We start from the raw sequence: 21,090 nt of genomic DNA on the forward strand, positions 1-21,090 counted from the left end.
TCATGTGACATTAAAGACGCGATTTGATTGGACTTGAGTTGTTTACGTAATTAAAGAATGCCGCAAATCCAGGAAGTATCAAAGGGAAAGCAATGATATAATCCCAACGATAACGCTGATTTTTAAGTATTTTTTACTAAATATTATCACATATATACATTTTATTCACTTGTACGTTTTGTCGAAAGGTTACATTTAGGTTCGATTAATTGTCAGGCTATTAACTAAATAAGAAACGTACGCAATGGCAGATACATTCAGTCTTCAGAAAGTCTTAGAAACATTCAGATCATGCCTGAGTGAGAATAAGGAGGTTTATATTAAATATTACATAGAAGGATGGAAAGAGCTGGTCGTGTGAGTACATGTTATATGAGAGATGTTACATCATTGTTAAACTTACCATGTTAAAATCACTATTTGACTAGTATTGTGGTTAATATTTACAGCCTCGTTGATTTTATAAACTAACGTGGCAACTGAGAATAGAATCACGTGAATTTCTGGTCATGAACAGTCAATGCAATTTGTATTTATATTTTCTGCTAGAGTTCTGCCTGAAATATTGGCTTGTTTTTATATTTTTAAATACCTTATACTGTAATTACAAACTTTTGCAAGTGGAAAGTAAGCACAACATTGTAATGAATAGGGACTGTTTTATAATTTTTACTGTAGAAGTTTATATATTTTATTTCTACATTTCTCATCCCAGCTTCATGAATAGTCTGGGGAGCGTGTTTTCCTTCATCTCCAAGGATGTGGTCACCAAGGTTCAGATCCTAGAGAACTTCCTTAGCAGTGAAAATGAATCCCACTACGTCACAGTCCAGTCTATGGTGAAGTATGAACTGGAAAATGATCTGGTGGACCTGACCAAAAGAGGCAACCACCCTGAATCAGGTTGCCGTACTCTTCTGAGGCTACATCGGGCACTCCGGTGGCTGGAGCTTTTTCTCGACAGCCTACGAACCAGCACGGCGGACAGCAAAACCTCAACCATGTGCTCTGATGCCTATAATGAGGCTTTGGCTCATCACCACCCTTGGCTTATTCGAAAAGCTGTGGGTGTGGCGTTCGTCGCCCTTCCAGGGCGTGACACATTTTTTGAAGTAATGAATGCTGGTGATCAAGCGCAGGTGGTTGCTCTGTTAGGAGAATCATTGCCTCTTATATCTGAAGTCTACCAGATCACAGAAGACTTATATGCGAAAAACAACCTTCTGGAGTTACCATAGAAGCATGATGTTTAAGTTGCAGATTTGATGGACCTAAACAATATGTGGATGAATGTAGCAATTTTAGGGTTTAAGGGTTCAACATTCTTATTTGTGTAATAGTTATACACTACAATTTCAGTATTTAAGTTTTGTTCTTCATGTTTTTTGTTGGTCAGTTGGGCATTTATGTGATTGTATTTTAATATATTTAAATTTAGAGAGCAATATAAATATGTTTCTTTATTTAAATGGGTAGGGATGTATGATATTAAAATAATAAGTGACAGTACATTATATAAGGATATATATATATTTAGATTCAAATAATTGTATGAAGAAAAAGAGCACTTTTATTTCTGTTTTATATTATCTGAACTTAAATATGTTTCTTGCATCTCCAACTTCACTGAATCTGCAAAAGAGGAAAATCCTGATATGTTACAATATAATGTATTGCAAAAATGAAATACACCATTCTGGAAAAACTGTTTTGGAGTAAACATATTTCTTAACACATTCTATATCATATATAATATGGTTTATGACGATTATATCTCCACAGGTTGCCTGTAAGAGACTGTCCACTGCAATAACTGCATGATGAATGGCTTTTCTGATAGACCCTATAGGAAAATTACCCGCAGTTTTATTATAGTAAAAATTAAGTAATTATGTTATAGTTTTACTACAAATATCATGTTTAAACTACAGTTGTGAGACCATATTTCATTTTTGATCACTATGGTTTCACTACAAAAAAGGGTTAATCAAATCATTATTTTAAAAAATGTCAATGCATAAATATCAAGCATCGCTAAACGATTTATACAGTAATAAAATAAAACGAACTTTACAACAATTAATACAAGTTAAAATAATATGTAAACATTACTGTGAGCGTAAACAACAAAAGCGTGCATGCGCACTTCCGTATTGGTAGCGTTGCCATGGAGACGTCATTGCGTTGCTGGCATGATAGACGCTTGCTTCCTCACGTTATTTCTGCAACAACGAATGAAAGTAAACAAATAACGTAAAGGTACATCTAATATTTTACTTAAGTCTTATTTGTGCAATGATTGATTAACTTTAAAAACAAAAAATGTGATAAATGTTTAAAGTTATATGCCGTGTTATGAAAGCTATTTAAAAGCTAATCTGTTGATTTGTGTTAAACTAATGCGTTGTCTGTCTGTCTATCTATATTGGCTTGGCTATGACATAGGTTTCATCAGAGTTCAATGTCTTCTGGGGAAAAGATGCAAGTGACCAGGCCCAAATCTTCTAAGGGGCGAAGCAGACCTATGATGGCAAACTTTCAGAAGATTGAAACACCTGTTCAGTATCCTACACTTTTGCCCCAACCTCCAACCAAATCAAATGACAGGACAAATCAACACCTTCGGTCCCAAGCCGTTCCCAGATGCAGGAGTCAGCCAAGTACAGAGGTACTGCCTGAAATCTTTGACAGACCTCCAGATGAGCCTTCCTCCCTCAACAGGTACAGGGTTCTCCCATCCATAGAGAAAAAAACGACAGGTAACCGGTCCGGTGCAAATGTGGACAGAAAGGCTTTACAGATGAGTCAGGGTGACAACAGCCACAGGATTTGTAAGCAACAGTGTGCTTCACATGTCCCAACAAAAGCTCAGGGCAATGCAAGGATGAGGAATATTTCGAATAGTTCAAAAACCCCAAAGCAATCAGATGTGATGCCAAAGGAGACAGGAAGTAAAATGGGTTTGATGCCTCAAGATGAACCAGACCTACTGCTTGCTATAAGAAATCCATGCGGTCACAGATTCAAGTGCAATTTTCATCCAACAGATAAGCTTCAGGCGGTACTATCAAAGGCAGAGGCTGAATTTGGGGAGAATTATGAGAATTGCATCATTGAGACTATGGATGTACCACGCAGGACCTTTACAAACCTGACAATGACTTTAGCCCAGTGTGGCATCCTTAACAAATCAGTTTTATGCATTTCACAGGATGGCAGCAGTATTGATTCAACTTGAAGAATAGTTGTTAATTTGAAACCTTCGATTCATACTTAGATTTATGGTTGATTTTATTTACAGTCCGATCAACATTTCATATCTGCATTTATTAATTATGTAATAATTGTATGATGCACAGAAAACATATATATTTTTGGTAAAAAGCTAAGAATTTTTTTGTTTTTTTGGGTGATGTTCTAGTATCGTGTCAGTCTCTTTATTACTGAATTTACATAATAAAACCACTTTGTTCTTTAAAGAGCCTGATTTTTATCATTTATTCTGGTAAAGTGTAATAAATATGCTGTAATCCTGCATGCAAGTTTAATTAAATTGTTTATGGAAGTCAATTGAACATACTATTTTAAGTTTTTGACTACTAGTGATGAGTTAATATAACATGTACTAAATAAATAATTTCTAAATAATAAGTAAAACAAAAACTTGCATGTCTCATGCATGTTATGTCTGCAAGCCGACAAATAAGTTGGAGTGACGTAAAGTTAAAGCATTTACAGCACAACAATTAAAGATATATGGTGTAGAGCACAAATATGGTATGTTTTGAACATACAAATATTACAGGTGTTGTATTTAAAATAAAATGATGATACACCACACATAAATCAACCAGCTGGCATGTTTATAAGAATAGTTAGGAAATACCATTAAAAGCATAAATGCAGCAAATGTACAAAACAACTGAAATGCTGCAGCTAAATGCTTTTAAAGAACAGAGCAAGTCTTAAATTCTCAACCAATAAACTTAAACACTCACATCAATATTAAATATAAACAATCTGGTCAACAAAAGTGCACTGCGTCAAGCAGCAAAAATGTAAACGGCAAAAAATAAAATAATAATAATAATAATAATAATCAAACTCAACCTGCAAATCTGTCTCTTTCCTTGATAAAACTCCCAATTTAAGAGTAGTTTTGTGTAATATTGTACAAAACAACTCTAAAGCTTTTATTCACTTCAAGTACAATGGAACTGTATACTTATTGGGTTTCTCACAATAATTGTCTTTAATTCTAAAGTGCAAGACCAAAAGGCAGATTATTTTACAGTGTAACAAATACGCCTCAAAATCAAGTAGCTTATAAACAAAATGGCGTTATTGAGTTGTCTCCATATGACCCAAAAACAAATAAATGTAGGAATAAGTACTGCACCAGTCCTTTACTTTTAACCAAAAGATAGACACCATGTCAAACTTGTTTAAACAGTAAATTTAAGTTCAAAACTATTTGGCATAAACCTCGATGAGGTGGCACTATTCTTGTAAATTTAAGTTTGAAGTCTATGCAAACATATTAGAAACTGAGTAAACAGAAGAACTGATTTCAATGATGAAAAGTGGAGTGGATTTTGGACTCTTCGTTTCTTCAGTTGGTGATTTTTTCAATTTCATCAAGATCATCCGCGTCCATCCTCAATATTTTCTTATCTGTTGCAAACAAATTAAGAAAATTATCAATTTGTGCAAATTATAATATGCCACAAAATTATTAAATGGAATAGCTGACCAGAAAAACATTTAGTCACCCTTATGTCATTTCATATTTAGGGAAAATCGGTACATTTTTATAAAATTAATGACCCTCCTCCTGTGCTGTCATCATCACCCTCATTCACGCTTCAATTCATTACAACTCATTTATGCACCATGGCAGTCTCACACGCCATTCATTGTAGTTGCATGCAATTCAGAAAAAGTTCAGACACTTTCTGTGTTTGCATTATATAATTAATAATAATAATAATAATAATAATAAAAATACGTCAACAAACCCCTGCAAAAAATAAACAAAATTGCAGCATTCATTATAAACTATTTATCCATAGTATTTTTTTAAAATTCAAGTCTTCTCATAAACTTTAATAAAAATCTGATTATGGCGATTGGTCTCTGATGACATCAGCTTCCGTTAACCCCTCCCCCTTTCAACTCTCATGCTGTGTTCACACCCGCTGCGGTAGAGGCATCAAGCCCGAGTGATTTCAATGTTAAGTCAATGTAAAGACGCGTTGATGTGCGTCTGGAGGTGTCGTGGCGCAAATGAGGTGTTTAGCGTGTCTAGTTCGCATGAATGACGGCGAATTGAGCGTTGCTGCGCAAAACGCGAGAGTTAAAAAAACCCCGTACTTTAGTGAAAAAACTCGACGCATTAACCAATCAGGAGCTTGCTCTAGTAGTAACGTGATTACAGGAAGCGATCGGAGTCGCAGAACCCCTCCCATGACGCGAATTGCTGCGTGAATGTCTCGATGACTAGAATTTCACGCGCAGCTTTCACGCACAAATGAAGCGAGTACACTCAAAATGTTCAAGCGTCCAAGTACGCAGTGTAGACGCGAATAATTTGACGCCTCAAACGCGTCTGGTGTGAACCCACAGTCAGTCTGCTGCGAGCTCCATTTCTAAATAAAACGCCTATTTTACAATATCCAATCAATTCACAATGGAAAAGCACAAACCACGCCCACTATTTTCCTCACGTGACATTCCGTTATACTCAAAAACGCAAGTCGATCACGACTTCTGGTTCAGTGGGTTCACACCAGCCGCGTTTGAGGCGTCAAATTCTCGTCTATCGCGTCTAGTTTGAAATTCTAGTCATCGAGACATTCACGCGAAAATTTGCATCATGGAAGGGGCTTCTGCGGACTCATTTCCTGTAATCACGTCACTACTAGAGCAAGCTCCTTAAGTGGCTAACGTGGCACGTTTTTCCGACAAATTTTTAAACTCGCGCGTTTGCCGCGGCACCGCTCAATTCGTGCCATTCATTGAGGCGGAATTGCGTATGAGGCGTTTAGCGCGGCGCGTATTCGCGATGCAGCACCTCCGCGATGCAGCACCTCCAGACAGGCTTCAACATGTCTTCACATTGACTTAACATTAAAATCACTCGCGCTTGATGCCTCTACCGCGGTTGGTGTGAACGCAGCAAAAGGATGAGTAAATAATGACATCATATGAATTTCTAATAATAATAATAATTTCTAATAACTAATAATAATGAAAAGCCTTACTAAAATGCTTCTCAATTTTCTTGAGAATGTCCATGTTGCGCTGGCTGTCCACCATGTTGATGGCGAGACCTCTCTTGCCAAATCGCCCTGTTCTACCGATTCGGTGGAGGTACGTCTCATTGTCCGGGTAGCCGTCTCTGTCCAGAGGCGGGTCAAAGTTGATGACCACGGAGACTTGTTCGACATCAATTCCTGCATGTGGCCAATTAGATTATTAAAATATAACCAATTAAAGTTAATAAGCTCTTATATATACATCTTTACATTTTATTCGCTGTAAATCCAAAACATTGCACTTGCCTCTGGCACAGACATTAGTAGTGATGAGAACCTTTTCCTTGCCATCTCTGAATCGTTCGATAACTGCGGCTCTTTGCTCGACGGTCATTTCTCCATTGAGGAGGCCCACTTGATGGCCCTCCTTTGACATCTGCCCCGCGAGCCAGTTTGCGGTTCTCCGAGTCTGACGAAAGACAACACAACACAGTAAGATGATAATAATACACACAAACAAAAATATAAACAATAAATCTGGTCCAGGCATGACAGACTTACATGGCAGAAGATCATGGCTTGTGCAATAGTGATGGCTCCATAAACGTTACACAGTGCATTAAATTTGTCCTCCTTGCTGTTGCAGAGCACATAGTACTGCTTGATAGTGTCCAGAGTCTCCTCTTCTCGTCTCAGCTTGATGATGTTGGGATCTGGAATGACCCGCTCTGCAAACTTCCACACGGAGTCCTCAAACGTAGCGGAGAAAAGTAACATCTGACAGCCTTTAGGTAACATTCTGCATTAGGATGAAAAAAAGTTTTAATTCTCACTTTAAAATGATAAAAATGTTCAAAATAAAGACATCCAAGATGATGATGATGATAAGATATGATTTAAAATGCAAATGTTCTTAGAAATGTAGATGTGGGTATCCAATTTTTGTATGGAAGCAAATAATCAAATAATATTGAATAGAGTCACCTCTGAATGCGGATGCTTTGGTCCTGGTGGCCCTGTGTGGCGATCATGACATCCGCCTCGTACAGAACAAACACTTTGATCGTTTTCGGGTCGATGAGCTTCAGTTTAACGCACCAGTCTAGAACCGTTCCAGGCGTCCCAATGACAATCTGCTCCTTGATTTTAATCCCACGGGGCACTGAAAGACCATCACGCATTTAACAGTTACGCACAATTTACAAACATTAAGATTCAATGGATGAATTTAAGCAACTTACTTCCATGTCCTCGCACAGCGTAAGCCAGTTTGACTTCTGGGTAAAACTTTCCCATCTGCTCAATCACTTTGCCCGTCTGAACAGCAAGCTCGTATGTGGGAGAAATGCACAGACACTGAAAAAAAGATTAAACATGGATTAAGGATTTCTTTTATGGTGTATTATTATATCGTATTATTTTTGCTCTGAATCAAAAGCCATATTTGAATTTTCTGTAAGAAAGAAACATCAGAGTGAATCGAAGTTTTTTTTCAGACGCACCTGAGTCGATTTTAAGGCTGGGTCCACATGACTGAGCATGGCCAGCACGAATGCGGCCGTTTTACCCGTGCCAGACTGAGATTGAGCGATCAGATTCTGGGGTCTGGAACAAACAGAAAACGTGAAGCACATATCTAACCACCATACCAATATTTTATAAAGACCTACTTCAAACTATATACTACAGCGTTAAAAAATATGTTGGCTTACGGTTGGGCGAGCATCATGGGAAGTGCATTCTCCTGGATTTTAGAAGGTCTGTTGAAGCCCATTTCATATACACCTTTAAGCAGTTGAGGTTTCAGTCTGAGTTAAGTAATGAAAAGGACAGAAGTTGCTTGTGAGATATTTTTAAAGCTTACTTTTACAGTATGTAGTCTTACTTTGTACACACCAAAAGCGAAGCGAATATATGCTTTGCGTTAATCACTGTAGATTCCTCATGGGATTACTAGTTTATCGCGTCACTCATCGATGAGGAGTGTCATCGTCACACAAAAAAATGTTCTCCTCCATTTTCTGATACAGCCAGATGTGTAAAACTGGACATGTCAATAAGCTCTTCACTGATTGACTTGAATGACAAGGCATCATGCGAATTTCCCGCTGGAATTGCGGATTTTAACATGTTATCTGGCACATGTGTGCTTTGACTTTGTATGTAATCTACTTGCGCAAATAAATACATTTGCTTGATGTGCACACACCATTACATTTGCTGGAATTACCATAACTGCAAGTTTCTGTTTAGGAAAAACTTAAAAAATGTGTCGTTAAAGGTGCAGTGTGTAAATTTTAGCGGCATCTAGTGGTGAGGTTGTGAATTGTAACCAACGGCTCAGTCCACTGCTCACCCCTCACTTTTGAAACGCATAGAGAAGCTACGGTAGCTGCCACCGGACAAACATGTCATCGTCGGAGACAACTTAGTAAGAAAGTTTGTCCGTTAAGGGCTTCTGTAGAAACATGGCGGCACAAAATGGCGACTTCCACGTAAGAGGCCCTCAGTGTATGTAGATAAAAAAGTCTCATTATAAGGTAATAAAAACATAACGGTTCATTATAAAAAGGTCTTTATACATCCCTAATGATAAAGTTTTGTATATTATTTTGCATTTCTGTCAAGAGATCCTTCTAAAAATTACACACTGCACCTTTAATAGAAGTTCCAACTGTTCTAAATGTAGTTTTTGCAAGACAACATAATGATGAATTTATGTTCAGTACAAGTATTTCTGAGTTATGAGTGTTACCATAGAAATGACTTTTTACTGATACTTAAAGCGATACCCCAGCTAAATATCAAAATGACCCAATGATGTACTCACGCAAGCAACCCGATATAAACATGTCCATCATCTTTCAGACAAACACATTTGGAGTTATTTTAGTAAATGTCCTTGCTTTTCCAAGCTTATAATGGTAGAAAACATGGATCAGGGAAAAACTTCTGACTTTGAAGCCCAAAAATTGCATCCATTCTTCACAGAGGTAATTCAAACGGCTCCAAGAGGTTAATCAAGGTCTTTAATGGGTAATCGATGAGATATTTTAACAAAAATATCCATATTTTAAACTTTATAAACAATAATAACTAGCTTTCAGTCACAATGCCTTTCAAGTCCAAGATGGTGTTGTTACCGGAAGGTAGTTATTATTTATTTATAAAGTTTAAAATATGGATATTTTCCTTACAAAATCACATCGATTACCTGCAGAAGACCTTTTTTAACCTATTAGAGCTGTGTGGATTACCTCTGTGATGGATCAATGCACTTTTTGGGGGTTTAAAATCAGAAGTTGTTCCCTGATCCCTGTTTTCTACCATTATAAACCTTAAAAAGACATTTACTAAAATAACTCCAAATGTGTTTGTCTAAAAAATGATGGACATGTGCATTACAGATTGCTTGACGTTGAGTAAATCATGGTGTAGTTTTGATATTTGGCTGGAGTATCCCTTTAAGGTTGAATAAATGGTAATTCTGACACGAATTATGAATGCAACAATAAATCTTTTATATTTAACAAAAAATGATTAACTGATCTGAATGATAGCAATGTAGACACTTTATATCGAAAAGTACTTACAGTCTGAGTTCCTCAAAGGTCTTGACTGAGTACAGTGGGGAATTGGGGTCTCGCTGAAGAACCTCTACCTGGTTAGTATTGTTGACCAAGTTGGTTCTGATCAACTTATTTAGGAGCGATTGTGTAGCTCTGTCCTCTAAAATAAAGACAGGAGAAGATTACCTTAAACCACAATTAGACACTTAGGGGCAGTTTCTCAGACAGTTTAGACTAGTCCTAGACTAAAAAAATGTTAAGAGCTGGCCAAACTGACATATCTTATGCTGCGTTCCAGGCAACCTGTAACCCGTAAATTACGACTTCAAAACCACGAGTCACGACTCTGAACTGGGAGTACATCGATCTAGTACGAGTTCACGGGTGGGAAGTCATGGGTTTGACTGCCGTTCCAGTGCACTTTCACAGGTAGAAGGTTGTAAAAACACGGGTTACAGGCTGCCTGGAACGCATAGAGTCGTGGTTTTGAAGTCGTAATTGACGGGCTCAAAAACCTGCCTGAAACGCAGCATTAAAATACATCAGTGGCCTTTGTTATCCCTAAAAATGCACACAAGTAATGTTTTTAGTAAGGCATGTTTGTTAAAACTAGTTAAATTCCCTAATTAAACAAAAGTCAACCTTTACCTTCTTCATCAGATTTGTCACCATCATCTGAAGATTTTGTTCCTGCTTTTCAAGACAGAAGAAAAAATTAATTAACCACTCAAGAAAATGCAAAAAATTATTGTAAAGAAACAATTATTGTATGTTGTAACAATACAGCAAAGATGCAATTCTACATATTTATAATTTAACAGGTTAAGTTACATTTAAAATTGAACTAACGTTATATGAATGATTACCTTTAAACTGAATGGGGGCATCACTGGCTTCCATAATCCGCAATTTTCCAATCTAGTTTTGAAGAACAGATTTTTGGAAAAAAATACAGACCATCGTTAGGGACTCATTTTTAAATGAGAGCTTCAAATAGCTAAATTTGACCCGTGGGTTCTCCAGGGTTAAAATATAATTGATAATATCTCTAAGAACAGCACCTGACCACGTGTAGTAATTAACGTTACACGATTTAAACTAACTTAAGTTACCTGGCCGTGTCTAAAAACTAGCATGTTTAAGCATCAAACGTGTTTCTGTTAGGCGTGTCTTACTAGAATTTTGATACACAGACTAGCATGCTAGCGTATAAAACAACAAATAAACTAAGTTAAATGAAAAGATTTTTACACTCACACGCTTGGCTGTCTCTTGATCGTCCACAGCTAGCGACCATGAATTTGTTGCCATGGTTGTAGCCATAATTAACAGTTTAGCTATTTTTTTCTGATGAGCCGTCCACTAGTTAACTCCACTTTGCTTCACGACGCACAAACTAACGGCACTCTAGTTGGCGTTGCGGCCGACGGAAGTCCGGACGCAACCCCCACTACTCAAGTATGACATCGAAGTACCGCGAGAGCGATCCAAAAGCTCAGCTCTCTAATCGCTCTCGCGGTACTTTGGTATCATAAGCCAATTGGGATGCGCAACGCGGTAAAATCGGAACTATTTGACGCTTCTGTACTCACGCCGATGTTGTAGATGGCGGCGAAACACCTTTACGTTGGTTAGTAAGCCTGAAGTTTCATGACGAAACTTAACAAATTAAAGTTATTATTTCTTTAAATATAAACTTTTTTTGGACCAACAGAAGCTAAAATAGACGTTGTTTTGTGAAGCGCTCTGACTAAAGTTTACCTGAGTTTATAACGTGGATGCATTCTTGGCTATTTTAATGCCTGGTGGTAATATTGATTTATTTGACATGGTTTTTAGTCATAATATGATGGGGCAGTTGGTGTTTACAAAATATGTCTTTCAATAAAAGTGGTTAATAGTTTGTAGAGATATGAATTAGAAACCTATATGCAATGACATTCTTATATATTTTCTCCTAAAACCTACAGTAATAGGAAAGCTTTTAAACTTGTTAGTATTAAATGGTAATTAATTATGAAGAGGTAATTTGTGTTTAGAAAAACAGATATAGACAAATAGATACCAATAATGAATCAATGTGAGAATGAGAGATGTATCCATAGGATTAAGATGTGTACAGCACCATTATTGTCTTCCATTTTTATTTGTTAAAGGAATATTCAATTTTCTTAAAAGAAAAATCCAGATAATTTACTCACCACCATGTCATCCAAAATGTTGATGTCTTTCTTTGTTCAGTCGAGAAGAAATTATGTTTTTTGAGGAAAACCTTGCAGGATTTTTCTCATTTTAATGGACTTTAATAGAGCCCAACATTTAATACTTAACAGTTTTTTTAACAGAGTTTCAAATGACTATAAACGATCCCAAACGAGTCATAAGGGTGTTATCTAGTGAAACGATTGTCATTTTTGACAAGAAAAATAAAAATATGCTCTTTTAAACCACAACTTTTCGTCTAGGTCCGGTCCAGCGCTACCTAACGTAAATGCGTAGTGATGTAGGGATGGTCACGTGTTACATATATAAAACGCAAATTTGCGGACCAATGTAAACAATAAACTGACACAAAGACATTAATTAGTATCAGTTGACATACAACAACGTAGGCAACGGTCCTCTTTCAACACATTTGTAAACACTGGGGCGGAGTTTCGCGTTCGTCCTCTGTGACCTCTTGACCTCATGACGTATTGCGTGGGGTCACGCTGACGCATCACGACTGGATCTAGACGAGAAGTTGTGGTTTAAAAATGGATTTTTTTTTTTCTTGTCAAAAATGACAATCGTTTCGCTAGATAAGACCCTTATGCCTCGTTTGGGATCGTTTATAGTCATTTGAAACTACGTTGAAAAAAACTGTTAAGTGTTGAGTTAAGTATTAAATGTTGGGCTCTATTAAAGTCCATTAAAATGAGAAAAATCCTGCAATGTTTTCCTCAAAAAACATAATTTCTTCTCGACTGAACAAAGAAAGACATCAACATTTTGGGTGACATGGTGGCGAGTAAATTATTTGGATTTTTCTTTTAAGAAAATTGAATATTCCTTTAAGTTATATATATATATATATATATATTTTTTTTTTGCAGATTAAATAATCAACAACCAATGCCTCCATCTATTCTCCAAACCTGCTTGTCCTCGGCAGGGTCCTGGTCTGAATCCTATCTCAACATATTGGTCCACATGCAAGATACTCTCTATGGATAGAAGGAACAACCAATGAAGCCTTCAGTAAATCCAGGAAGAGAGAGAGAGAGAGAGAGAGAGAGAGAGAGAGAGAGAGAGAGAGAGAGAGAGAGAGAGAGAGATAGAGCACATGTTAATCAAATTAAGAACAGAAGCGGAGATTTAAGCCAATGCACCACACGTTAGCAAACACTCACTAATGTCCTCCAACCAACCTGTTGTCTTTTAAGAAGCCCTGGAGGCTCCATATTGATTGTCATGGTTACGTCTTCGGTAAAAGCAGATTAATTATACCGTGGATGTGCAATGTCACAAAACACGTTCAGGAAAAATAAACCATCCCTCACACACAGGAAATACAGGAAATACTAACACAAAAATATGCATATGTGTTTATGCATTTAAAATTATTTTGTATGATCTCTTCCCATGCATGGTGTGTCAGGCGGTGGTCCCCTGTCTATCAAACAGGATACATGAATGGGCGCATTCGTCACAGATTACGGAAAGGGACGGTGGGTGAGTAGGTGGTACAGATGCTTTGGGGAAAACTGAGCGTTGGTGGGGGCATGTTAATCTGTTGCACAGGACAAGCTATCACATCCAGGTTTGAGCTCCTGCAATAGCTCCTCTGAGCTCCTCCTCATAACCACATGTTGCTATGCTGATTGACTGCATTAGCGCTGTGCCAGCTGCTACAGCTGTGGCTATCTCTCTCTTTCTCTCTCTCTCTCTCCCCCTTTCTGCCTCCCTGAATCTTCACTCTTCTCAGTTGTTGTGGCCATCTCTGAGAGGCAGGGAGCTTGAATTCAGAGTTGCAGCCACCTGTGACAGCAGACGTATCTCTACGCCACTCAAAAAGACATCATTACCCAAAAGAGTGGAGCGACAATTCTTATTGTGGCTTTATGTGATTCATGCAAATATATAGGGAGATCTGTAGCAGATGCCAACGTGAGGTAAGAGTTGTGTTTTTTTTTTTAAATCTCTAGTGCATGTTTACACTTAAAAAACTGAATTGGCATGCAATTCAGTTTCTGAATGGCTTTGATTAGACTGAAACCGCATTGATAAGATGCATGTTGTTTTTAGAGTCAAGGTAGTGTTTTAAAAGCACTGATCTGTATGGAGACTCCTGCTTACCATAATTCATTGACAGCATCAGGTGAAACAGGGTTTCTGCATCTTCTGCTTGGTGAAGATGTGGTATCAACAGGTGGTGTTCCTGTGTTGTCTCCTGCGGTGCGTGTGGTCGCAGCCGTAGTGTTGTTGTGGGTGATTCACACGGAAGACTCCAGAGAGGTGGGATGGGGTGTGGGGGCTCGTTAACCAAATCTGCCACTTTGGGTTCCCCATCGGAGTCCCACATTACGGTGAAGGACCTTCTACTTGTTCCCAGTTCCCACGTTTTCTTGTAGAATAATCTGTTAAATCTCATAACTGAGAATGAAATTGAAATGGTTATTTATTTATTCTCTTTGGTTCAATTACAAATATTGATTTTCTTACCAATTACCTGTAGAACCAAGAGATTCAGTATCGGTTATGTCTCAGATGATGCCTTTGGGCAGTGAAGCAAACGTGATCTTCTGAGAACACATGATGGCAGTGTTTGACCGGTATTTTGGGCACGGCGGTAATCTATTGCCGTCGTCTTGCACTTTTGTCTATCTGGTCTGATCTCATCACGCAGCCCTCTGCCAAACCGTAATCTATTAAAGAGGGGGTGGTGTTCGTCTGTTTGAGTTACGGCCATGTGGACATCTGGATTAACAGCCCTGTTTCTGTTCTTTGATAACCAGGAGCTGTTTAATCTCAAACATTTATGGCTCTTCCTGTCTTTGCAGGGTAATTACCTATAAATCATAGATGCACTAGATGAAAAATCAAGCAACTTTCTAAAATACTGTTACTCTGTTGATGTTCAACAAGGTAGATAATATATGGAGGGGCTGTTTGAGGACCCTCCTGTAGCGCATTGGTAGAGCACTGTGTTAGCGGCGTCAAAGGTTGTGGGTTTGATTCCCAGGCAACACACACATACTGATAAAATGTATAATGCAAAGTCACTTTGGGTAAAACACGTTAGGGGTCGGATTTCTGGGTCACAAACTGACTTTTGGGTCAATGTAATTTTTCATTCTTAATCCATTAACTAAGCAGAATTTGGGAATACAAATCAGTCATAAGGGTCTTTTAAGTCTTTTGAAGATTTATACGTCATCTAAATGCTGAATAAGTAAGCTTTCCATTGATGTATGGTTTGTTAGGATAGGACAACATTTGACCGAGATTTTTTTTGAAAATATAGAATCTGAGGGTACAAATATTGAGAAAATTACCTTTAAAGGGGCCATGGCACAAGACTTCAAATAAATCTTTGGTGGCCCCAGAGCACATATGTGAAGTTTTAGCTCAAATACCATATAAATAATTGATTATAGAATGTTAAAATTGTCACTTTGTAGGTGTGTGCAAAAATGTGCCTTTTTGGGTGTGTCCTTTAAAATGCAAATGAGCTGATGAAATTCAAACACTGATCACAAAGATGGTGGTTTGTTGCAAATAAAACTCAATTGGGCTTTTCTCTGCACTTAATGGCAGTGCTGTGGTTGGATAGTGCAGATTAAGGGGTGGTATTATTATAATAAGAGCTCCTTATGACATCATAAGGAGAGCCAAATTTCAACGACCTATTTTTTCATGTGCTTGTAGATAATGGTTTACAAAAACTAAGTTACTGGGTTGATCTTTTTCACATTTTCTAGGTTGATAAAAGCACTGGGGACCCAACCATAGCACTTAAACATGGAAAAAGTCTGATTTTCATGCCATGGCCTCTTTAAAATTGTCGAAATGAAGTCCTTGGCAACACATATTACGAATACATTATTGATATATTCAGGTAGAAAATTTACTCTTACGAGAGTGCCGTTTACTTAATATCCTAATGAGTTTTGGCAAAAAAGTAGATAATTTTGACACATACAATGTATTGTTGGCTAAAATATACATGTGTGACTTTTGAATAGTTTTGTGATCCAGGGCCACATTTAGTCTTTTTTGTAACTATAGGAAACAAATGTGAGATTTAGTCTTTCCCAGGAGATCCGAGAACAAGATACTTCACCAAAAGTCTTTATTAGTGCTTAGTTCAATCTAATTTCTGTCAGACATGCAGTAGATATTCAAAGAGATCTCATTTGAGCGTTTCATGTGGGATTGCTTTTCAGAGAAATATTCACATTTTTATTACATGTTAAACTACTTATTTACTTATGTAGAGATCCTAAGTGTATTTTCTAACTAAAATCCAACAATTTAGCCTATTAGTCACATCATTAAGACCAATGAGAGATATCAACAGTATACACTCACCTAAAGGATTATTAGGAACACCTGTTCAATTTCTCGTTAATGCAATTATCTAATCAACCAGTCACATCACATAACGCTGCTCAGTTACTTGGATTTTCTTGCACAACCATTTCTAGGGTTTACAAAGAATTGTGTGAAAAGGAAAAAACATCCAGTATCCCGCATTCCAATTTGCACAAGCTCACCAAAGTTGGACAGTTGAAGACTGGAAAAATGTTGCCTGGTCTGATGAGACTCGATTTCTGTTGAGACATTCAGATGGTAGAGTCAGAATTTGGCATAAACAGAATGTTTTCTTGGCACACTTTAAGCCCCTTAGTGCCAATTGGGCATTGTTTAAATGCCACGGCCTACCTGAGCATTGTTTCTGACTCTTTATGACCATCATGTACCCATCCTCTGATGGCTACTTCCAGCAGGATAATGCACCATGTCACAAAGCTCGAATCATTTCAAATTGGTTTCTTGAACATGACAATGAGTTAACTGTACTAAAATGCCCCCCACAGTCACTAGATCTCAACCCAATAGAGCATCTTTGGGATGTGGTGGAACGGGAGCTTTGTGCCCTGGATGCGCATCCCACAAATCTCCATCAACTGCAAGATGCTATCCTATCAATATGAGCCAACATTTCTAAAGAATGCTTTCAGCACCTTGTTGAATCAATGCCACGTAGAGTTAAGGCTGTTCTGAAGGCGAAAGGGGGTCAAACACAGTATTAGTACGGTGTTCCTAATAATGCTTTAGGTGAGTGTATAATTCTGGTTTTATATTGCTGTAATCTTTAAATCTCTGTGCTAACTCGGCGTGAAACTGATTTGTGATGACATCAGCTCTGCAAGTGTGTGTATGTGTGCCATCGGCATGTTTGAAGTTTTTATTCTCTTTGATGGTGCAACATCAGAACACTGCTTGTAGTGCAAAAATGGTGCCTGCAGGATGGGGGGTGATGGGCTGCTGTCGGAGGTAGTAATTTAGATAGACACCCATATAAAAAACGAATAGCTCAGTCTTCATTAATGCGACAGGCATGGGCGCATCGATGAATTAGGATCTGTGAATAAATTCCCCAGAGAGTATTTAGATACCCTATACTCACATAATGCATGAAGGTCATTGGTTTTGGACCAAGCATTTCACAAAATTTTGATAGTAGATGTACTGATCAAAATTTGTATTTGGACACTTTTTGCTTGTCAAATGTAAGTGGAATGTGTTGGACCTTGATGATAACCACCTTTATACATCCAAATGAGCATGGCACCATTTGGCTAAGAGTAATTGGAAATTTAACTAAAATAAGTCTTGTATTATGTGTTTTAACAATCAGCAATGTTTTTATCTAATGCAATGAAATGCATACTTTTAAAGTGACTTAAAGGGCCATTTTGCTGTTTTTGATACAATTAGAGCAAATGGTTGACCAACATCCTCCCTAACATCTTTTGTGTCATATGGCTTTGAAACAGCACAATGGTGAATGAATTATGAGTTTTAATTTTACTTGAATTGCAAAATTAACAAATGCTTTTAGGAGAACTGTATGTTTATGAGAGTTTGATTATTTTGGGCAATCTATATTTAAACCTTGGTTTCAATCTCACCTGGTCTTTTGAAGGGCACATCACATTGAACTTTCATTATGCCGGGTCTGATCAACAAGAGCAAGAGGAGCGCTCTGCCTCTCAGTGTCTCTGACATCACTTCCTGTGTCAGAGGTTACACCCTGGCAATGACAGCCTCCCTGACTTACGAAAACATTGAGGATCACCCAATTGAGGGTGAGTCTGCTAATGATGTAAATGCCAAGTACTTATCACATGATGACATCATTAGTAGTACTTGCTTAACGGCGGGGTGCATGATCTCTGAAAGCCAACGTTGACATTTGAAATCCTCTAAACAAATGCCCCTACCCCAATAGAATCTGGACCTTTTTTTGATAGATCCGCCCCACACATACGCAACCTGGGGCACGTTCAATCTCACACCGGTGCGCAACGTTTTGCTACGGTTTCCGGGTTGAACGACACGTTTCCTTGAAACGGTGTGCAACGGAATGCAATAGGTTTTAGAAGCGTTTTCTCTTGTTTGGTGGGTGTGTCCGAAATGTCAGCCCAATCAGCGGCAAGATGTATAAAACCACGCGATAGTAAAGAGACAGCTCGCTCAATGGCTTCAAGTTGGAATGTTGTCTTTCATTCTGGACGGCAAGGTCAGTGACTGTAACATCGAGGGTATATTACAGTATTAAACACACATTTATAACGATTTCATCAGGCTTTTAAAACATTTATAAAAGATAACAAAGAATGGCCTCTCAGCTACCGTAGTTGCAACTCTTGCGTCATCACAACAGAGAGTTCAATGCATTACCGTTTCAGTTTAATAAACGTTGTGCAACGTTTTGTCGGGGCTGAACGCAGCCCTGATGTCGGTTAGTAGACACGCCCCTTACTGCTAATTGGCTACAAGTGTGTTTTGATACTCGGCCCGACTCCGTTTTCCAAAGTGTTTATAAAAAATCGTGCACTGCGCCTTTAAGTATGACTATCATTATTGCCCATATGTAGGGTTAAGGGTTTGAATAAGCCCCCAGGTATTAATTGTTTATGTTCAGAATTTTTTGTGCACATGTCAATAAAACCCCTTGGATTTACACTGAATGACTTTGGCATCTTACCGAAAACATCTAGAGGGACCCACCAGTTTTTTCAAAAACATCACTTTCTCATAAAAACATTTTCCAAAATCAATTTCCTTTCACAGTAAGCCTATGATGCAAACCACAGTTTTGATTTTTGGCCTCAAAAGCAATTTAGGAGGAAACACATCAGCCTGCTTTATTATTATCCTAGTAATCCTTTTTCAAAATCTCCAGTTGAGGTAGTCAAATGCCCAACAGGGTGAGAAACACAAACCTTTCTGTGAAACCTGGAAATGTCATATCGGCTTCAAACAGATTTGGTTTTGGATCGGTCAGTGCTGAAGTCATTTAAACGATTTAATTTCTGTCAAATACAAAATTCACTTTGTGCAGAAATTGGTTTTCATCATTATCTAACAGAAATTGCATTCTTAATAAATGCAATAAATCGCTCAGACTTTCTAATGCTTTTACTGTGATTCATGCAGGAGTCTTTATATACCCACTTGAAGAGTGCTGCGTGGTGGTTGGGTTCGAAGCAATGATTGGCAGCCAGATAATAACCGTGCAGGTCAAAGACAAAACAAAAATCGATGACTGTTACTTTGATTGCTGTCACGCCGATGAATTTCCGCAGAGTGGAGGTGGTAAGATTGCATGTTCGTTTATTATGCTTGTTAAAGTGTACTTGAATAATTCCTGGTTTTGAACAGCTGATTAAATCAGTTTAATTCTGTTATGCTGAACATGAGATTATGTTCTCATAAGTTCACCTGACTATATCATTTTCCTGCAGGTCATATAGTTTTGGATGAGGATCAGGAGAGGACGGTTCTGGTGGTCAATCTGGGGGTTGTTCCACCTTTGGAGACCATAAATATACAGGTCAGCACCTCGTCTGAACTGTGTACACTTCCTAATGGTGGGATTCTGGTAACATCACCGCCCGCATGTTCCCCACGGGTCCAACGGTCCGTCAAAGAAGATCCAACATTTTCCCCCAGCACTGCAAGAAGGTACAAAAGATTTATAAATCTTTCTTATCATCTTGAATAACTTTGGATTTCAATCCTTGGAAGTTTGTGAATCTGGGGGAAAAAATTCAAGGCCCTGGGAAATTTTTGAAAATATACATACTGTACATAGATGGGTGATTCTCACGAAACCATTGAAACACTACGGCACTAATGATTTTAGCTTTAAAATGTGTAATATAATAACATTAAAAAAGCATCAGAATTAACACAATACTGTGTTCTACCTTGCACAATGTGTGATTTCAACATAAGAATTTATAATTATACATTTTATCTCATTTTCTGCTAAAATTCTCATTACCGCAATGTGTCCGGCTGTGTTTGAACATGCGTTATGTTGTAATTTAATCAAATTAACACAAAAAATATTAAGAAAAAAAATAAATGGATGTTTTGCTAGACTACTTTAGATGACAGAAAAAATATTTACTGAATATTCATGTATAATAATGAAGAAAAATTAGGAAAATTATGTGTCCATGCCTGATGTTCTCATCCTCCGCAACACTTTTTAAGAACAGTTTAAGCACACATACAGAATTTTGATAAAGTTTAATTTTGAGTGACCAAGCACATGGACCAGTTACTTCAAGATGGCTACCAGGTAAGATCATTTTTTTTACAGTTAATTTGAAATATTGTCTTGTCAGAATGCTTACACGACATTTTGATTATCATTACCGCAACAGATGCTTATTAAATGTTAATTTTATTAATAGAAGCATAATACTTTGATTTTAAATGCATGTGCAGAATCTCCAAATTATGTTCTTTCAGGTTTGTCATGTCATTTTGAAAATATGTCAGTGTTGATGTTTTCTGACTGTTGCGGTAATGAGATTTTTTAGGACTAATTTTTTAAATTATGTTACAAAAAGTGTTAAATGATAAGTAAAAGTTTTTAAATTAATGTTCCCATTTACTCCAGACTTTGTTTTTCAATGTCTGGTGGGAAAAAAAGTAAATTTAAGCAATTTTTACATTTTCATGCTTGACATGTTTAA

General features: G+C 37.6%; 4 protein-coding genes across 8 annotated transcripts in view; 3 read left to right on the plus strand and 1 right to left on the minus strand.

The window, feature by feature from the left end:
* Nucleotides 1-46: 46 nt before the first annotated feature.
* Nucleotides 47-1,709, plus strand: cptp (ceramide-1-phosphate transfer protein). Its single transcript, XM_055189108.2, has 2 exons — nt 47-357; nt 716-1,709. Exons 1-2 carry the CDS (start codon nt 245-247, stop codon nt 1,236-1,238), a joined length of 636 nt encoding a protein of 211 aa, XP_055045083.2. The 5' UTR covers nt 47-244; the 3' UTR covers nt 1,239-1,709.
* Nucleotides 1,710-1,855: 146 nt separating this feature from the next.
* Nucleotides 1,856-3,635, plus strand: ubxn10 (UBX domain protein 10). Of its 2 annotated transcripts, none has more exons than XM_073875504.1 (2): nt 1,856-2,259; nt 2,456-3,635. In XM_073875504.1, exon 2 carries the CDS (start codon nt 2,462-2,464, stop codon nt 3,236-3,238), a length of 777 nt encoding a protein of 258 aa, XP_073731605.1. In that variant the 5' UTR covers nt 1,856-2,259; nt 2,456-2,461; the 3' UTR covers nt 3,239-3,635. The 2 variants fall into 2 exon arrangements, with proteins under 2 accessions (XP_073731605.1, XP_055045082.2); XM_055189107.2 differs by having other exon boundaries at nt 2,446-3,632.
* Nucleotides 3,636-4,225: 590 nt separating this feature from the next.
* ddx19a (DEAD-box helicase 19a) lies at nt 4,226-11,251 on the minus strand. Of its 2 annotated transcripts, none has more exons than XM_073875502.1 (12): nt 11,084-11,251; nt 10,693-10,744; nt 10,475-10,516; nt 9,850-9,986; nt 7,970-8,061; nt 7,760-7,862; nt 7,499-7,613; nt 7,242-7,419; nt 6,819-7,056; nt 6,564-6,726; nt 6,264-6,455; nt 4,226-4,674 (listed from the first exon to the last, which is right to left on the minus strand). In XM_073875502.1, the coding sequence occupies exons 1-12, from the start codon at nt 11,147-11,149 to the stop codon at nt 4,613-4,615; spliced, it is 1,440 nt and encodes a 479-aa protein (XP_073731603.1). In that variant the 5' UTR covers nt 11,150-11,251; the 3' UTR covers nt 4,226-4,612. The 2 variants fall into 2 exon arrangements, with proteins under 2 accessions (XP_073731603.1, XP_073731601.1); XM_073875500.1 differs by having other exon boundaries at nt 10,475-10,519.
* A 141-nt stretch (nt 11,252-11,392) lies between these two features.
* The window catches only part of vwa5b1 (von Willebrand factor A domain containing 5B1), a 52,747-nt gene continuing 43,049 nt past the window's right edge, over nt 11,393-21,090 (plus strand). The window contains exons 1-6 of one of the 3 annotated variants that reach the window (XM_073875498.1): nt 11,393-11,456; nt 11,541-11,634; nt 12,922-13,066; nt 18,021-18,183; nt 19,538-19,696; nt 19,846-20,065. In XM_073875498.1, coding sequence (XP_073731599.1) covers nt 18,045-18,183; nt 19,538-19,696; nt 19,846-20,065 — 518 coding nt within the window. In that variant the 5' untranslated portion in view covers nt 11,393-11,456; nt 11,541-11,634; nt 12,922-13,066; nt 18,021-18,044. Of the gene's footprint in view, nt 11,635-12,921; nt 13,067-13,091; nt 13,981-18,020; nt 18,184-19,537; nt 19,697-19,845; nt 20,066-21,090 lie in introns of those variants that run through there. The other 2 variants (XM_073875499.1, XM_073875497.1) reach the window with 2 other exon arrangements.

This window comes from Misgurnus anguillicaudatus, chromosome 13 (genome assembly GCF_027580225.2).
Source record: "Misgurnus anguillicaudatus chromosome 13, ASM2758022v2, whole genome shotgun sequence".
Classification (NCBI taxonomy): Eukaryota; Metazoa; Chordata; class Actinopteri; order Cypriniformes; family Cobitidae; genus Misgurnus; species Misgurnus anguillicaudatus.